Below are 17,500 nucleotides of genomic sequence, written 5' to 3'. Positions count from 1 at the left end.
GATTAAACTCTACTCCCAGTTTCACAGACAAGGCTTGAGTTTAGTCCCAGACTAAAGTGTAAATCTGAGCTCTTTTATCTGACATAAACTTGCACTAATTGATATTAAAATATATATCAGTGCTTTTTTTGTCTCAAGATGCAAACCAGTATTTTTTATTTTATTTTTCTAAGGCACATGTTAATAAAATAACTTAAAGGTGCTGTAGGGAACTTTTGTAAAAAAATATTTTTTACATATTTGTTAAACCTGTCATTATGTCCTGACAGTAGAATAATCTGTGTATAAATCAAGCTCCTCTGGCTCCTCCCAGTGTCCTATTGCCATTTGCAGAAACTCCATCGCTCCCGGTAAGAAACAACCAATCAGAGCTGCGGTCCGTAACTTTGTTTGTGTTAGAAATTTAGAAAAATGTATATAATAAGCGAGTACACCATGAATCCATTTTCCAAACCGTGTTTTTAGCTTCTCCTGAATCACTAAGGTGCACCTATAATAAATGTTTATATTCGGACTATTTTAGATTGCTTCGGGGGTACCGCGGCGGAGTAACCCAGTACCTTTGTGATTCTTCATAGACATAAACAGAGAGAAGTAGCTCCGGCTACGATGTTCTTCCACAAGACGCAAGCAGTTCTGTTTATTAACCACTAGAGCATCAAAAGTTACCGCAGCTTTAAATGTCCAAAATGAACCATGGCCTAATCCTGGTTTAGTCTAAACCCTGTCTGTGAAACGGGGTTTTAATCTGAAACTAAACTACAACTACAGAAACTGTGGTCTCTAAACTAAAATTTAACTCAATAAACAGCAATTGCGACCTCTAATCTGAGACTAAACTACGACTACAATAACCGCAATGTCTAATCTAAAATTTAACTCAATCTACATCTAATCTGAAACTAAACCAAAACTACCGCAGCTACAACCTCTGATCTGAAATTAAACTCAAACTATAGCTACTTTAACCTCTAATCTGAGACTACACTACAACTACAGCGAGCTCTAATCTGAATTTTAACCCTAATCTGTAGCAACTTCACCTGAGAATTTAGTTCTGAGTTTCACTTTAGCACACAATGCACTTTTCTGGATGTTACTCATGTTCGCGTTCCTAAGATGATGTTTTGTGTTCGTAGGTTTATATCGTGGGGATCTGCATCGCAGTATGTGGAAACTTTCTCATCAGCATCTCCTTAAATATCCAGGTGAACACACAAATGCTCTGTCAGTGCTCTGGTGCCCTGTGTGTTAGATGTTTAGAGGTCGTCTCTGCTAAACTGTGGTAGTGTGGCTGGTGTTTGTGCAGAAATACACACATGTGCGTCAGTCTCAGCGAGGGACGAAGCCGTACTACACCAGCCGTCTGTGGTGGTGTGGGATCCTGCTGATGGGTTTGGGGGAGCTGGGGAACTTCGCTGCGTATGGATTTGCTCCAGCATCGCTCATCGCTCCTCTCGGCTCTGTGTCTGTCATCGGTAACATCTTCCCTTCGTCCATTAAAACACGGCTCAGTTCATCGCAGGTCTGAAGGCTGCAGTTCTGATGTTCATATGTAAAGTTGGTTCTGTTTCTCTCTTTCAGCGAGTGCCGTCATTTCTGTGGTGTTCCTCAAGGAAACATTACGTGCTTCAGACATCCTCGGTGAGATTAGAGTGCTTCTTACGTCTTATATTGAAGTTCTTGCAAAACGTTTCCTAGTTTTATCTTGTTGCATTGAAAAATAATTACATTTAATATATTAGATATACATATAAAGCAAGACTGGGGAAAGTCTGTGAAATCATCAGTTTGTCCAGTTCATATCTTCAGTAGAGCACATATCTGAAGCTGAATAAATGATCTCTCCAGTGATGTGTGGTTTGTTCGGAGGACAATATCTGTCTGAGATACAACTATTAGAAAATCTGGAATCTGAGGGAGCAAAAACATCTAAATATTGAGAAAATCATCTTTAAAGTTGTTCAAATGAAGTTCTTAGCAATGCATATTACTAATCAAACATTACGTTTTTATATATTTACTGTAGAAAATTTACAAAATATCTTATGGATCATGATCTTTACTTCGTATCCTAGTGATTTTTGGTTTTGCTCCAGGGTCACATACTGTATATGAAATCATTCCTCCAGAAATCATGAGATTATTATTAGTTCAGTTCATATTTGTTGTTGTTGATGACTAAAGCTCAGTGGATCCAGACTGAATCAGTTCAGTGTGATATAAAAGCACGAGTCTTGAGCGTCTGCTGAAGAGAAACGAGACACCACACATCCACAAACTCCCTCCGATCATCATGTAACATGAACACGTTTCATTCAGCTTTCCTCAGTGTTCTTGTAATGAAGGTGTTTTGTCGGCAGGAGGTGCTTTAGCGCTGACCGGCACCTACTTCCTGGTGACCTTCGCCCCTCACTCATCGCCTCACGTCACGGCCAACATGGTGGAGCGCTCGCTGGTCAGCTGGACCTTCCTCATTTACTTTGTAAGTCTGTTCAGTCTCCACCAAGGTACAGTACAGCTGATCACATTTTACACCTAGAGATCCACAAACACAAGGTGAAATCACGAAATCAAGACAGACTGAACATCAGTTCATATAAATGATGTGGTTCTTCTGAATCTTTTATCTGTCTCTCTGCAGATGTTTGAAATGATTCTCTTCGCTATCCTGATGTATTTGTACAAGTGCAGGAACATAAAACACATCGTTATCATGATGATCTTGGTGGCGTTACTCGGTAAGAACAGATTCTTGTCTCAGTGAGGATTCATAACCGTCATGAAGAATAGATCAGTAAACAGCGGATTTATTGCAGCTTCGGTGACGGTGATCTCGGTGAAAGCGGTTTCAGGAATGATCACAGAGACGATCCGTGGAAGTCACCTGCAGCTCACCTATCCCATCTTCTACATCATGTTCATCATCATGGTCATCTCCTGTGCCTTTCAGATCAAGTGCGTTTGACCCTTCACTGACACGAGCTTCTCACTCATAGTGCTCAGGAGAATCCTGCTCATTTCTCTCCATTTGCTCAGGTTTCTGAACGAGGCCATGAAGATGTTCGACGCCACAGAGATCGTGCCCATCAATTACGTTTTCTTCACCGCGAGCGCCGTTGCTGCTGGTCAGTCGGTTTAAATGTGTTTCACTGAACAGAGACTAGGTGCTTTTCCTTCCTGGAAACACAAAAATGCTTAATAGAATATGTTTGTATTTCTAGGCATTTTATTTTATGAAGAATTTTATGGTTTATCTTTGATACACGGCATCATGTTTGTGATCGGGTGAGTGTTTCTCAAAGATTATTGTAGTATATAAGAATAACAACTATGCCTGTGTGTTTGCGGTTTAAGATGTGTGTGTGTGTCACTCAGGTGTCTACTGGCATTTACTGGAGTGTTTCTAATCGCGAGAGCTCGTCCCAGGATCAAGATGGACCGTGTGTTTATTTCAATGAGCCAGATTCCAGGTATCCCAATAACGCCCAACAGTGATCAAACCGTATACACTCAGGATATAATGGGACTGTGTCTTTCAGGCAAAAGTGGTACAGATAAGGTGCAGTCGCAGTCAGATGACAGTAAATATGGAGCGCTGGCATCTAAACTGACGTGCACCAGCGGGATCCAGCAGGACGAGCCGTAGACGGAGCGCCCCCCGCAGGAGGAACAGAGGACCACACTCACACTCGGTGTGTGTGACTGAGTGACCGACTAACTGAGTTCAGAAAAGGTTCATTTTGAATGCATATCTGTTTAAGTGTTGTTATTATGACTTTTTAATAAACTAGTTTGAATATTTGAATACTTGCCTAAAGAAAAAACATGACGAAATGACTCGTGCTTTAAAGGGCTCATATGACATTGCTTTAAAAGTACATTATTTGGTGTAATGCAATGTTTACGCGGTTAAAGATAAAAAAAAAAAAAACTTGTTTATCCTGTGTGCCCTGCCTTTCTGAAACACATCAATTATTACAAAGCTCATCGTTCTGAAAAGCGAGGTGTGCTCTGATTGGCCAGCTATCCAGTGCATTGTGATTGGCCGAATGCCTCAAGTGTGTGACAGAAATGTTACACCCCTCACCGTACTGTGATGTGTGTCCCGGGCAGAACACTGATACACACATAAAACCCTTTACAAATGAACCATTTATTGCATCCCGTGGGGACATAATTACTGATTATAATGACTTATACTGTCTTTTTATACATTGTGCTGCATATCACGCTGTGTAAACAAAACCATGTCTGTATTTGTGATCGGACAAACAACAAGCACCCTACACTGCTTAAAACTCACGTTTGAATCATCAGTGGCACATTCTTTAAATATGTAAACGTACTTACAGACTGTGAGTCAGAAACACCAGACTGTCCTTGCAAAGTTGGAACTGTCTCACTTTACAGAAACAGACACCGTATTGTAGACTACTATCACTGGATCATTACTCATCTTCAGAGAAACTCTTATACACCAATTAATTAGCAATATGAAGTTACTGAATGACACCATTCTGCCAAACCTATTTTAGAAAGTCAAATGGATAAGAAACAAATTAAGCTAAGTGTTAAAATGCTTTTTTTGATAAACTAATTTATTCACAACAAAATCTCTCTTAAAATGCCTTATAAGGTTATGATAAACAAAACAGTCCTGAGCTAGATCAAGCTTTGATCTCTGCAAACCAAACTATCGTAATTAAATAATGTTTCCCCCAGAGCTGCTTTATGACAGAAAATCAAGTAGTAATTCTAACTGAAAGCACGGTGACTGTTTTTTTATGTTTAATGCTGTAAAGCTTCTTGATTTAAAGCCATCTACTGCATAAAGTACAACAGAAATAAACGTGACGCGACAGGACTTTACAGGAGTACTGAGCAAACATCCACATCGCTGTAAATCAGTATGCTTTCTTAACTGCTGCTTTCTCAATGCTATCAGTTTTTTCTGTATTTATTTCATTATTGAGAGGAAAGTGCACAGTAGGGCTGTCACTTTTGTGAAAAAATCATTTTTGATTTTTAATACATAAGTGTTCATTGAATTGATTGTAAAATCGATTTTCCATGTCTAAAAAAAAAAGACAATCTAACAGACAAATGTAAAGAGAGCGCTGGAAACGGACAAGTCAGCAATATTTCTTATTTACTGGCATTAAGTTTTGTGCAGAATAACAAACAGCAACAGGGGTGCAACATTCTCAAAAAATATAGAGAGGGGACGGCTGCCATAACAAAAGAAAACATTACTGCAGGCTTCAACCTGGCTCCCTTTATGATTTAGGCAATTCAAAAATCTCCAAGATTATTTTAAATAATGATTAGGGCTGTCACTTTTAGTTCAAAAATCGATTGCAGAATCTCCTGTAACTAGATGCGCGAATGAGGCGAATTCGCGTCTACCGCGCCCGAGACCTCCAGACGCACGTGAACGCGTCTTTACATTGACTTAACATTGAAATCATCCGCGCCAGACGGATTGGTGTGAAAGCAGCATAAGAGGTCGCTTTCGACGTCACTGGGTCTTATAGGAGCGTAAAATTGCTGGTATTTTCTGTCTAGCTTTCGCAACGCATACTGCACTGTCGGAATTCTTTATTTTCTTTTTCTGCTTGATTGTGAGTTTTTTTACATCTATATTTTTTAATTGTTTAATTCTTTTAAAATTAATTAAAATTGTACATATTTGGTTAAAATCGATTCCCTATTTTCATTTTCGAAACTTTTTTTGGTTGGTCCGATCGATTGTGTAATCGATTTTCGAACTAAAAGTGACAGCCCTAGTGCACAGCATATATTTAGAGATTCATCCAAACTCGCTCTTATTCAATTCTGTATTAGTATTACTGATTTTCAGGAATGATTTACCATTTAATTCATCCCTTAATTCTGAATTATCTGATGAACTAGAATTGGGTCTATAGCAGTGCAGGATTATAGTTTTGCAATTAGGCATGTGATGGCATAACATTTTCATGTTGCGAATAATTTCTAATGCTTTTATCAAATATTCTTAAAATGCCTTAAACAATTTGAAATAATTATTTATTGACAGATATTTCTAAGTGCCCACAATAACAATATCGTTCATTTTCATCATCGTGATAAATGGTATTCATACCAGCACATGTCTAATTGCAATATAAATGATGATGAACTCAAACTCTTGCTGTGTTTAGTGTTCACCAGTGACAGAGAAATCACATCTCGTGTGTACATCGAGGGAGAGAGAGTGTACACTATACACAGGCCAGACCTGTTCAAACAGCAGCAGCAGGTGTGTGACGGGTGTATTACCTGTGTGTGTGTGTGTGTGTGTGTGTTACACACCTCCTGCCTCTGCGCCACCTACAGGACAACAACTGATCTCTGACACGAGGAGCAGAGGAGGACATCAAGGATTAGTTCAGCATCAAAGCATCCTTTGTGTATATGACTTTCTTCTTTCAGACGAATCCAGACGTACATTAAAAGTTATTCTGTCTCTTCGAAGCGTTAGAATGGGAGTAGGTTTGTGTTTTTGTTCAACCGTCCAAAAGAAGTCTAACAAAGCGCATCCATCCGTAATAAAACATGCCTCACACGGCTCCAGGGGAGAATAAAGGACTCCTGTAGCAAATAGAGGTTTCTGAAAAAAAAAAAAAATTATAAATACTTTTTTTCTCACTTCTGCCATCACACAAGCAATCTGCTTCTGAGGATGATGGAGGACATTGGTTTATATCGAAATCCTGACATTTTTCTTTACAAATCCTCCTTTTGTACTTCTATTTCTTGACTGGTGTTGAGTCTCCTCGGTGTTCGTCTCTAATCAAACTTCATCCTCCGGAGCGGCCTGCTCGTATGAGTCAGCAGAAGGGACAAGAAGTGTTTGTAATGTTTTAAAAACTGATTTTTTCTTACAAAAACTCATCTATTCGCTCTTCCCGACCTGACCGTTCCAGCTACATTTAATCTAAAAGTAATCTGATTATATTACCTAATTTGTGTAACTTGATGGACTGTTACGAACTACAATTTTTGTCATGTAATTTAGAATCAATAACAGATTATAATTTGTAATTAATCTACCCACCTCTTCATACTAGTAACATTTAAAACAAAGTCCCGACTGAAGACCAGTGGTTAAAAACAAATGAATTATGTGTTGTTTTCCACTGTGTACCAATGCATTGTTTATGTACAAGTTAACATAAACCCACTCCAGGGATCTCTCTTCTGCTCATTCCTCATCAATAGATGACAGGGTTCACTTATTATAGGTAAAAAAGGGCTTTATTTAAAACAATGTATAAAAACAAGCATGTAAAGAGCAATATGTACAAACATGCATATACACAGGACCGAGATGATTGCTGTACACAAGTGCAAAACTCATGAGAAGTTCATAAACACACACACACAGTCACACACACACACACACACAGTCAGAGCCGCCGGACGTTGCGTTTGCTCTGTGCGCTCCCGGGCAGCACGTCTCTCTTGCTCCGGCGTTTGGCAGACAGGTGAGCACAGTCTCTGGATCCGTGGAGCGCGCAGGAGCAGGCCGTACAGAAGAGGAAGCTGCAGTCGCTCCAGCTGCAGAGACCCTCGCCCCGCAGGGCGTGACAGCGAGCCGGATGCTGACAGCGGGGACACGGCTTCAGATACTCGTCACTCAGCAGAGTCTCGGCCGCCTGAGACACAGACAGCAGTGAGCACACACACACACACACACACACGATACTCTACAAAACAGCACTACAGGGCGACGCGGAGGAGGAGACAAATTGTGGAATAAAGTATTTTTTTTGTTTTCTTTGCACACAAGAAGTATTCTCTGAGCTTTGTGATATTAGGGTTGAGCTGCTGTGGACACATGGATTATTTTAATGTCCTCGTGTTAGGATCCTTCGGTCTATGAAGGCTCAGAGAGCTCGAGTTCATCACAAATATCTTCATTTGTGTTCTGGAGATGAACGACATGAGGACGAGTGATTAATGATGGTGAACGGTCTCTTTAAGAGAAGGCTGATGAGACACCGCGTCCATGACCATCAGTATTCATAACTTTCCTCAATAAAACTATTTGAACAGTTTGATAAATGTTCAATATGATGTTTGTGCCAAAAGTGGAATGAAGCACGACTGTTTGAAGCGTGACACGTTTATCCTCCGTCAGAAGGCTTTTCAATCATTTCCCACAGATTTACTGTTTACTATATTAATGTAGACGACTGAATGTATTAAAGTCTTAATGGAGTATAATTACAGTATTTTGGAGGTTAAGCTACAGTATGTGTGTATTTAACCAATACTAAATGTTTTTCAACTACTGTTTTTCATACTAATATCTAGAAACCACAGTTATATTTTTACCATGGTATTGAGGGGGTTGTAACGGTTCATGGTGATTTAAACGTATTCTGCCATGGAAGACTAATTCTATATAAACTCAGAAGACAAGGACAAACATTGCTTTGCCATACGTCTGGGCCTTGATCAGTCACCTGCAGGAACTGCATGCGTTTGGAGCTGCACGGCCGGCCGCTGCTCGGGGTCAGAGTGCGCGGCGTGTGTGTGTGGGGCGTCCGAGCCTGAGCCTGTACACTGCCCAGAGCTGACCGGCACGCCAGCGCTGACCTGGTGTCTGCATCAGGAACATGAGCCGGTCTGCCACCCTACAGACGAACACAGAGCTGCTCATCACACACTGCTCACAGCACACAGACTATAATCAGAGTTAGACGTCACCTCCAGTGTGATCTTCAGCTCTCTGATGTGGCTTCTTCTCCTGTGAGCAGCTCTCTTATCTTCTGAGATCACGTCGTTCCAGTCGTCAGACACCTGGCCAAACCTGAGATCCATCACACAGAGGTAAACTTAAAGGGACATGACATGAAAAATCTCATTTGCGTTGAGCTTTTGGCATACAAGAGGTCATTGTAGCTTTAACATCCTTAAAAACGGCTTCCTGTTTATAAACAAAGCATTAATTAAGCTCTGAAGACGGTTCGTTTTGGATCCGAGGGACAAGGTGACATCAGCTATCAGTCATTTGCATAAACACGCCTCCAGAGTCCAGAGCAAGACAGACGAATAGTGGTCTTCTGACCACAAGCTCCTCCCACCGGCGCTCCCTCGCTAGCGGCTAACACTTGATCACTCAGAAGAGCGTTCACACTTAGGACTGGTTTAGTGCTCCAGGGTCACGTTTGTTGAAAGATGGAGCAGAACTAGATCTGACCTGTAGCTAAAGCATTTCACAATGCTCCGCCTGGAAGTAACTTTATTTGGTTCAGGTTTTCAAAACACTCTTTTTACAGATACTCTTTCCTTTGCAATGAAGTTAGCCAATCATATACTGACGAGCCCTAAAACAGAACAAGGGTTGAAAATTATAATTTTTCCACATATTTATCTGTTTCTTTGTGAAAAAAGCTTTATTAACATTATAAGTCCTAAGGTTGTGTGATTGTATCATGCATCAACGATAGTGCGATATCACCTGTTGCTTTTGACAATAGCGAGACAATTATTATTATTATGCTAGAGATACGATTAGTTAATATTAGGGCTTATTTGTTGTATTACATTTCTTTTTCTGCATTTTTTTCAACATAAAACACAGCCCCCAGAGAAATTAAAAGGAGTTAATAGATAAGTTTTTAATAATGATTTAAAACTAGAGATAATGGAGCAGAAAGCAGCGAGCAGAAGTGTGACGCTTCACTAAAGCATCAAGATATGCTGCAGTTTAAGGATTTAAGAAACACTACATGTTTGTATTCTATTCTGAAACAAACAGTCAACCATTTGAGAGAAAACTAAATCAGTGTATTATGTTGATGTTTGCGTGTTCCTGTCAGATCCAAAACTGTGTGGTTTACTCTTAAACACATACAGAGTATTACAATAATCCAGTCATGACAAATGAAGGCATGGATGAGCTTCTCGAGGTTATTAACGGAAAGAAAGGTCTTTACTTTAGCCAGAAATTACATTTACGGAAGCCAATTTTCAGTTTGTCCAAATAAAATAATCCGTTTTATCATTAGATTTCAGAAATGTTACATCCATCCAGCTTTTTACATCCCTTGAGCAGTTTAACAGAGTCCGAGCTTTCTTGTCATTATGAAATGCCATATAAATCTGTGTCGTGAGCTTAACAATGAAAAGAAACACCAAAAATGGATCCTAAAGGAAGCATATACAAAGACAACAGAAGGGGAGACAGAATGGACCCTTGAGGAACTCCACAGGTAAGTGGAGCTGAAGATAACACACATTCACCAAATCTAACTGCAAAACTTCTGTTAATTAAACAGGTCTTCAATCACTGAAGGACCGTCGCTCGGACTCCAGCGTGGCGCTCCAATCCAGAGATCAAAACGTTATCAAAAGCCACACTACAGTCTAATAACACTAAATGTGTTTCGCATTCACATCTCGTCAGTAAAGCGGTTCTGTGATTATCAGTCGATCTCTATCAGCTGCTTTCAGACGGGGAAGCATTTACTACACAGAGCCAGAGCTCACTCAAACTACACAAAATCACGTTCATAATTGCATAAAATATAATCATGTGATAATAAAAACGAAGATATCGTTTTGAGATAATGTCAGCTGTTTGCGTATCTTCTCAGTGAACCAAGAGCTCTGTGTGGTAAATGCTGCTCCGTCTGAAAATACCACATCAGGATCACAGAACCCTGCTTCACTGACAGACGCACAGGACTGATCGTGATTTCTTTTGGATGAATCATTCAGCCCTAACCAAAGCCATGAACATGTGCCCTGCATCACGTACCTGTAGAGGTCAGCTGCAGACAGGAGACTCAAGATAATGGCTAGCACGTGTCTCAGGTTTCTCATCCTCAGCTCTGCAACCACGTCCACCCGGTCCAGGCCCATTTTGCGTCCGATGAGTCCGGAGAGCGGCAGGCTGGTTTGGACGGGTCCGTCTCGGAGCAGCTCCTCTACACTGGTCTGCTGACGGCTGATGGCGTGGACGAGCTGCAGCGCCGGAGTCAGGGACAGCTCCTGCATCATCAGTGTGGCAGCGCTCAGCGGCGTCCCGTCCAGAAACACCTCGTCTTTACTGGTGCGAAGCGCCGTCCGCTGGCTCTTGGGCCCGTCCTCTGACTGGGAGCCTCCCTCTCGGAGCGTGGACAGTCTGCGCTGTCTCTCCAGCCGCGAGCGTCTCTTGTCTTTCCCGCACGAGCTCGCCGGCAGCACCAGCTCCTGGAAAGAGCCGTCGTGGTCCACCGAGGAGTCGTGGGATTTATCCAGACCTAAAGAGCTGAAGCCGCTGTCCTCGGAGGGGGGCGTGAGCGAGGACGTGTCCAGGACTGGCTTTTCGGCTCTCACGGGCGACCGGAAGGCCTTCGAGGTCAGCGGGGTGAAGTGCTCAGTTTGCGGTGAGCTGGGAAGACCAGCTATGATGCTCTCGTCCAGATCTGGTTCAGTGAGGACCTGGTTCTGGAAGGGCATGGGGCTCATACGAGCGCCGCTCCGGCCGGACTCCAGCGTGGATGTGACGGCTTGGGAGAACAGGAGACGCCGCTTCCGACACGAAAACACAAAGTCGTCAACTTTTAAAGTGCTGTAAGACAAAGGCCCGGTCGGGCTGACATCTGGAGAGTCGAAGCTCTCGCGGGTCACGTGATCTCCGGAGACGTCTCCAGGCGTATCTTCGGACGAGGATCGAGACACGAGCAGGCGCCGGCGGAGCGATGCATCCTTCCTGATCAGCTTCGGAGTCTCGCACCAGGCTAACGATACACCAGCTTCCCGCCTCGGCTCGTTAACGTCCATGGAGCCATAGGGATGTTTCCCAGACTTCACCTCCATTATTCTTCAGAAAACGCTCAACAGACCCAGGAGTGCTGCCAAGCAGGACAATCAAGTTCATTTCATTTATAAAGCACATTTAAAAACAAGAAATGTTGTAAACATTAAGCAATATAAAAAGCAAACACTAAATCATAAGATGAAAACATGCAAATAGATCAAACAACCTCATTAGCATTTTTTATGTATTTCAAGTTGCTTTTTATAGTGCTTTTCACAAATCATATCATTTCAAAGCAGCTTGTTTTACTTTTATAGCTAATTAGTCGTAATTACAAAAGTGTATTTTTCTTTTGTGTTTTTATATCAAAATTGCAAGAAAAAAAAAAGAACGTCAAGCTTCTTTTTGATAACAAATAATAAAAAAAGAATGGTGACATCTCAATTGTAAAAAAAAAAAAATAAAAATAAAAAAAAAAATAATATTACACGCCATTATGAGACCGAAACTCACATTTGTAAGGGGAAAAAAAAGGTACCCTTCCCCCCCACACACAATTACTAGTTTAGATCTTAAAGGGAAGTTGAGGCTTTTCTTCTCAGAATTACACTTCTATTTTCAGTTCACAATATGTATTAATTTGAGTCAGTGTTCGAGTCTAACTCGCTGATTGTGATTAATCGACTCAGTGTTTGTCTCTTTCATGTTTTCTCCAGTTCGAAGTCGGTTTGGATAAAAGCTTCTGCAGAATGACTAAATGTAAACGAATAGTGCTACATAAATAAAAGGCGACTTGACTAGAATTCCTAATTAAAATCTCAAGTGTATATTTCATATATAAATGCATATATTTTTGTGGAAATAATGTGTATGTCAAAGTAATTTCCATGGCAGTAATATACAGGAGTAAGAGTATATGATTTAGTTCTCGTTCTGTACCTGATTACCAGACATAATAAAAGGATACTTAACAGAGAATTAAAGATACCAGTGTGGAAAGTTTCTGTCAGAGATGTGTAAAAAGCCTCAGAGTTGTGGATTTGGCATCTTCCGCTGTTCAGAGCGGTGTCTAATTAGGAGATTGTTTTGTTAATTAGCTTTACATTCGAAATTGCAACAGGAGTCGGTTATTGTTGCTATGGTGACAGGCTCAGCGGTTTTCCCTCCTGCAGATTCAAACTGCGCGCCCATTTAAATGCGCGTGCACCATAGAGCTCGTGCTCGCGCGGTGCAGACCAAACACATACGCTAATAAGCTTTTATGGAGAACATTTGCTTTTAACCTTTTTTTGTGAAGGAACCCACGTTTAACGGCTCCCCCCTAACACGCCAAACTAAGACAAAAACAAATGACACAAACAGCCTGCGGCTCAAAACACACACACACACACACACACACACACACACACACACACACACACACACACACACACACACACACACACACACACACACACACACACACACGAAGAGCTGCTTCACATATGACACATTTACCGACAAATACCTTTTAAACTGACAAACTCGAGCGTCATTAAAGGAATGAAAGAGTTCGTTACTCACTTGTGTTTGATCAGAGTCTCATGCCGCTGTCGCTCAGGGAGAGAGAGAGAAGGTGAGCAGCAGTCAGTGAGGCTCCACCTTTCAAATTTCGAGCCCATGGCGCTGATTGGACGCGGATTTAAAGAGACTCGGAATAATGTTCCCAAACATAAAAAATATTAAACACAAAATGAACAAATATTAAAACAATCAAGATCTATTAATAAAATATCCTGCATTTCGGAAATGTTAGAAATAAACGTGAAATGAGATTTTATTTTTTTCAAACAAAATATGTAATTCTATAATTTCACTCTTTCACATTTCAAATAAAGAACACAAAACAAACACATTTGCCATTATCACACAGGATTTTAACATATAAGATTATATTAAACCACAAAACTGAGGTGTGAAGCGATTAATCTGAAGTGATCAGCGCTGAGAAATGTAACGGACATCACGTGACGCTGAGGGAGTGACGCTGTACAGTGCATAATGTATGCAGAACTCATGTAAATCACTCATCTATATTATATATTATTATGTCTATTAGTTCAGTGATGTCAACCAATTAGAGACCACCGCTAAGTCTCACCCCGCGACATTATGATACTCTTCTGTGCGAGCTCCAGACTCGATCATTACAGATGTTCATCTGTGTGTGTGTGTGTTATTTTTTCTTTTGAGCATCCTGTGTGTGTGTGTGTGTGGATGAATCTCGTGTTCTCCCTGAATCAGAACAGTCCTCTGATCTACTCTCACTTCTCAAGCGTCTCTACTTCATCAGTGATTTTTTTTTTTTTTGGAAAAGGTTCACTTCACAACACACCAAAGCGTAAGATGGTAATGTTTCATATTAAATATCATTTAATACTTAATTACATTAGAAATCTAGTACTTTCTTTCTTATACTCAAGTAAAAGTGTAATTTTAATGTTCTTAAATATTAAAGGTAAACAGCAACTCTTATTAATGAAGTGCAGTGCAGTAAAAAGTATGACATTATGATGTAATATACTGAAAAAAAAGTTTTCCAAAGAAAACACTCAACACTAAATATACTTCAATAAAGTAAAAATACTTCACTATGCACATAACTGATGATTATATTAAAATACTCTCAAATCTAAACTTAAACTAGTGCTGGGCAATGATTAATCATCCAAAATAAAGGTTTTGTTTACATAATATATATGTGTGTGCTGTGTAAATGTATTATGTCTATATAAACACATACACATGCATGTATTTATATATATATAAATTATATGAATATAAATACATGTAAATAGTTTCAAAATATATGTGGTGTATTTACATAATAAATATACACAGCACACACACACATATTATGTGAACAAAATCTTTTATTTTGGATGATTAATCATTGCCCAGCACTAGTTTAATTTAAATAGAGAGAGAGAGAGAGAGAGAGAGAGAGACATGAAAAGGTTTTTCCTTCCTGTTTTTTTTTTTTTTTTTACATATTTGTCTCAAAGCATTCAGATCATCAAACTAATATTACACAGAGATAGTGCAAGTTAATACAAAATGCAGTTTTTAAATGATTTCATTCATTAAAAGAAAAAAGCTGTCCAAACCTGCCTGAGCCTTCGTGAACTGACCTGCGCTCCTGTGAAATCATGACAGATCTGTGATTAAACATCGTTTTAGAAAGAGTTCCATTTCACTGATTCCTGTCAGACGTGTGGAACAGAGTGAAGTGTGATTGAAGAACAGATGAGAAACAGACGAGTGGACATCACTTATGATCATGACCAGAACACACCTTCATAGTTCAGTTACAATGCGTAAAAAAAAAAAAAAAAAGTCAGACATTTAGATATCAAACATATTCTGTCGTTTTTTGCAAAACAATTGCTGCTGAATGGACAAAGATCATCGGTCTCCTCCTGATCTGGATAAGCTGACTTTATTCTTTTAATGGAGGTTGTGTTTCTCTCTCAGTTCTGAAGAAGAAATATTAGACAACTAAACTTATGAATGGAGTGATTCAGTGACTCACTCAAGAATGACTCGTTTCATTCCTGAATGAATCTCTCAAAAGACAAACACATCTTTACCAGCGTTGAACACGAGCACACAGGAAGTGAACACTATCTGATTCTGGAAGAGCTTTCTGACCCCAGTCCTCCTGCTGAGGGACGTGTGGAGGAGAACAGACAGGAAACAGTGTGAGAGCAATGCATGAGTTTATTCATCTCAGAAGAACAACATTAGAAATCAAACTGATGAAGAGTCTTCCATCCTCCCATAATCCCACGGGACAGTCTTTAGGAGGCGTGTGTGTGTGAGTGTGTATGAGTGTGTGTGTGTGTGTGTGTGTGTGTTTACGGTGCCATCCAGAAGGGTTCGAAATCAAACTGATGAAGAGTCTTCCATCCTCCCATAATCCCACAGGACAGTCTTTAGGAGGCGTGTGTGTGTGAGTGTGTATGAGTGTGTGTGTGTGTGTGTGTGTGTGTGTTTACGGTGCCATCCAGAAGGGCATGGTCTGTGTCTGCGTCTGTGTTTTGGGCCGTGAGGGCGCTGATGATGGGAAGCGGTACGTCCATCCTGTGGCTCCGGCTGCTCTGGAGGCTCCGTGATCCTCTTCTTCGTCGGAGGAGTCTCCGGTGTACGCCACGAGCCCCGTCCGCACACGCTTCACCTGCGGCTCTGACGAGAGAGACCAGAAACACACACAAACAACACGCCACAGCAGCACAGTTAATCAAACACAGCCGCACGTCATCACGAGCGTCCAATCAGGAGGCAGCGTCGAGGAAGAGGCCCCACCCCCGCAGGATCCGGACACATGAAAGAGAGGGAAAAAACACAGAGAGAGAGAGAGAGAACACAAAACACAAGAGAGACGGATGTTAGTGTGACAGCCACACGCCTGATGACATCACCGCTCGGGGGAGGAGCTTCACTCAACACATCTGACCAATGAGGGGCGGAGAAGCTGAAGCGTGTCATTTCCTGAGGAAGCGAGACGCTTCAGCTTTACCTGTAGCTAGCGCCGCAGCCTCACAGTGATTATGAGCGAGCTGCTGTCTTACCCAGAAGGCTCTGCGCCGGCGTCTTCTCGTCTGCTTTCTGAGCTCTCGGACCGTCGCCTGGAGCCGGAGCACACGGGGGGGGCATGAGTCTGCTGCTGCACACACACACACACACACAACAATCATGTTTTTTTGTTTTTTTTCAGCACATGAGGGATATAAACATTGACAGCCAAGCAGAATCTATCTTTCTTTAAAGAGCTCCAGCATTTAAAGTGACAGGCTGTGTGTGTGTGTGTGTCTCTGAGTGTGTGTGTGTCTAACCTGTCTCTCTCTCTCACAGGCCCTGAAGCAGCAGCAGACGGGGGTCCTGATGCCTCAGAGCTGCCCACAGAGATGCCTGCACCTAAATTAGTCATATGAATGGGTCCATGCTATGAGCAGAAAAACACAACAGCATTAACACACACCCTCATTTACATACACACACACACACACACACACGGACACACACACGGACACACACACGGACACACACAATCACTCTTTTACAGAAGAAAATCACATTTAGAGTCAAACACATGAGTAGTTCCCATCATTCACTGCACAAACCCTATTGAGCTGCTGTGTGCTAACAGCAGACCAATTCAACTAAAACAAAACAACACTATCAATAAAACAGTACATATAATCATCAATAAATATCTCACTGATTAACTGCATATTAATAACACTGTCTCTTTAAGAGCCCTGCTGCTGTCTAGTTAGGCGACTCACTAGGGTTTGAGCTTTCATCAGCGGTCATTCATCACAAATATACTGCAAACACATTCATCATGACCTCAGAGGTCAAAGGTCACTTCACTACAGGCTCCGCCCACAGGCCGCTGACCGCACGCACCTGCAGAAACACAGTAAAGGCTGACGGGGACGAGCGCAGCATCCAGCGTGAGGGCTCACCTGGTATCCCAGCAGGCCACGGTCCGTCTCGTCCACCTCCTCTGTGAAGCGCCGCTTCTGCTGCTGGGTGGGCGGAGCTACAGCTGTGGGCGGAGCCGGAGCGCCGGGAGGAAACAGAGCCGGAGGAAGCGTCTGGAGACAGGCACGAGCGGAGAACAGGAAGTGATTTTACAGAGGACTGAGAACAGTCTTGACACATCACTGTTTACAC

The 17,500-nt window shown here is 41.5% G+C and overlaps 3 protein-coding genes across 10 annotated transcripts in view; 1 reads left to right on the top strand and 2 right to left on the bottom strand.

Annotated features, from left to right (window-relative positions):
• The window catches only part of LOC127975312 (NIPA-like protein 2), a 4,917-nt gene extending 1,109 nt beyond the window's left edge, over positions 1-3,808 (top strand). The window contains exons 3-12 of the mRNA XM_052579270.1: positions 1,140-1,208; positions 1,310-1,478; positions 1,585-1,644; positions 2,364-2,485; positions 2,645-2,741; positions 2,820-2,958; positions 3,040-3,128; positions 3,225-3,288; positions 3,379-3,473; positions 3,543-3,808. Coding sequence (XP_052435230.1) covers positions 1,140-1,208; positions 1,310-1,478; positions 1,585-1,644; positions 2,364-2,485; positions 2,645-2,741; positions 2,820-2,958; positions 3,040-3,128; positions 3,225-3,288; positions 3,379-3,473; positions 3,543-3,649 — 1,011 coding nt within the window. The 3' untranslated portion in view covers positions 3,650-3,808. The remainder of the gene's footprint in view (positions 1-1,139; positions 1,209-1,309; positions 1,479-1,584; positions 1,645-2,363; positions 2,486-2,644; positions 2,742-2,819; positions 2,959-3,039; positions 3,129-3,224; positions 3,289-3,378; positions 3,474-3,542) is intronic.
• A 3,457-nt stretch (positions 3,809-7,265) lies between these two features.
• fbxo43 (F-box protein 43) lies at positions 7,266-13,455 on the bottom strand. Its single transcript, XM_052579256.1, has 5 exons — positions 13,343-13,455; positions 10,796-11,873; positions 8,740-8,842; positions 8,496-8,666; positions 7,266-7,682 (listed from the first exon to the last, which is right to left on the bottom strand). Exons 2-5 carry the CDS (start codon positions 11,836-11,838, stop codon positions 7,434-7,436), a joined length of 1,566 nt encoding a protein of 521 aa, XP_052435216.1. The 5' UTR covers positions 11,839-11,873; positions 13,343-13,455; the 3' UTR covers positions 7,266-7,433.
• A 2,065-nt stretch (positions 13,456-15,520) lies between these two features.
• LOC127975301 (KH homology domain-containing protein 4) overlaps positions 15,521-17,500 on the bottom strand; it is a 9,542-nt gene continuing 7,562 nt past the window's right edge. For 2 of the 8 annotated variants that reach the window (XM_052579241.1, XM_052579242.1), the window contains exons 11-14: positions 17,290-17,421; positions 16,654-16,763; positions 16,390-16,484; positions 15,521-16,003 (exon numbers count right to left, since the gene is read on the bottom strand). In XM_052579241.1, coding sequence (XP_052435201.1) covers positions 15,813-16,003; positions 16,390-16,484; positions 16,654-16,763; positions 17,290-17,421 — 528 coding nt within the window. In that variant the 3' untranslated portion in view covers positions 15,521-15,812. Of the gene's footprint in view, positions 16,485-16,653; positions 16,764-17,230; positions 17,422-17,500 lie in introns of all 8 variants that reach the window. The other 6 variants (XM_052579243.1, XM_052579244.1, XR_008157467.1 and 3 more) reach the window with 6 other exon arrangements.

The sequence above is a fragment of the Carassius gibelio genome, chromosome B16 (genome assembly GCF_023724105.1).
Source record: "Carassius gibelio isolate Cgi1373 ecotype wild population from Czech Republic chromosome B16, carGib1.2-hapl.c, whole genome shotgun sequence".
In the NCBI taxonomy this organism is placed as follows: domain Eukaryota; kingdom Metazoa; phylum Chordata; class Actinopteri; order Cypriniformes; family Cyprinidae; genus Carassius; species Carassius gibelio.
Note: the sequence above shows the minus strand (reverse complement) of the source record. Positions and strands in the feature narration are given on the sequence as shown.

Bases quoted from the DNA above. Each gene is read 5' to 3' on its own strand.
- fbxo43 (XM_052579256.1), bottom strand. From the start codon at position 11,838: ATGGAGGTGAAGTCTGGGAAACATCCCTATGGCTCCATGGACGTTAAC. The intron at 8,843-10,795 runs GTACGTGATGCA...GATGGATCTCAG, and splicing joins TCTGCAGCTGACCTCTACAG to GTTTGGCCAGGTGTCTGACG. The intron at 7,683-8,495 runs GTGACTGATCAA...TCTGTGTCTCAG, and splicing joins AACGCATGCAGTTCCTGCAG to GCGGCCGAGACTCTGCTGAG.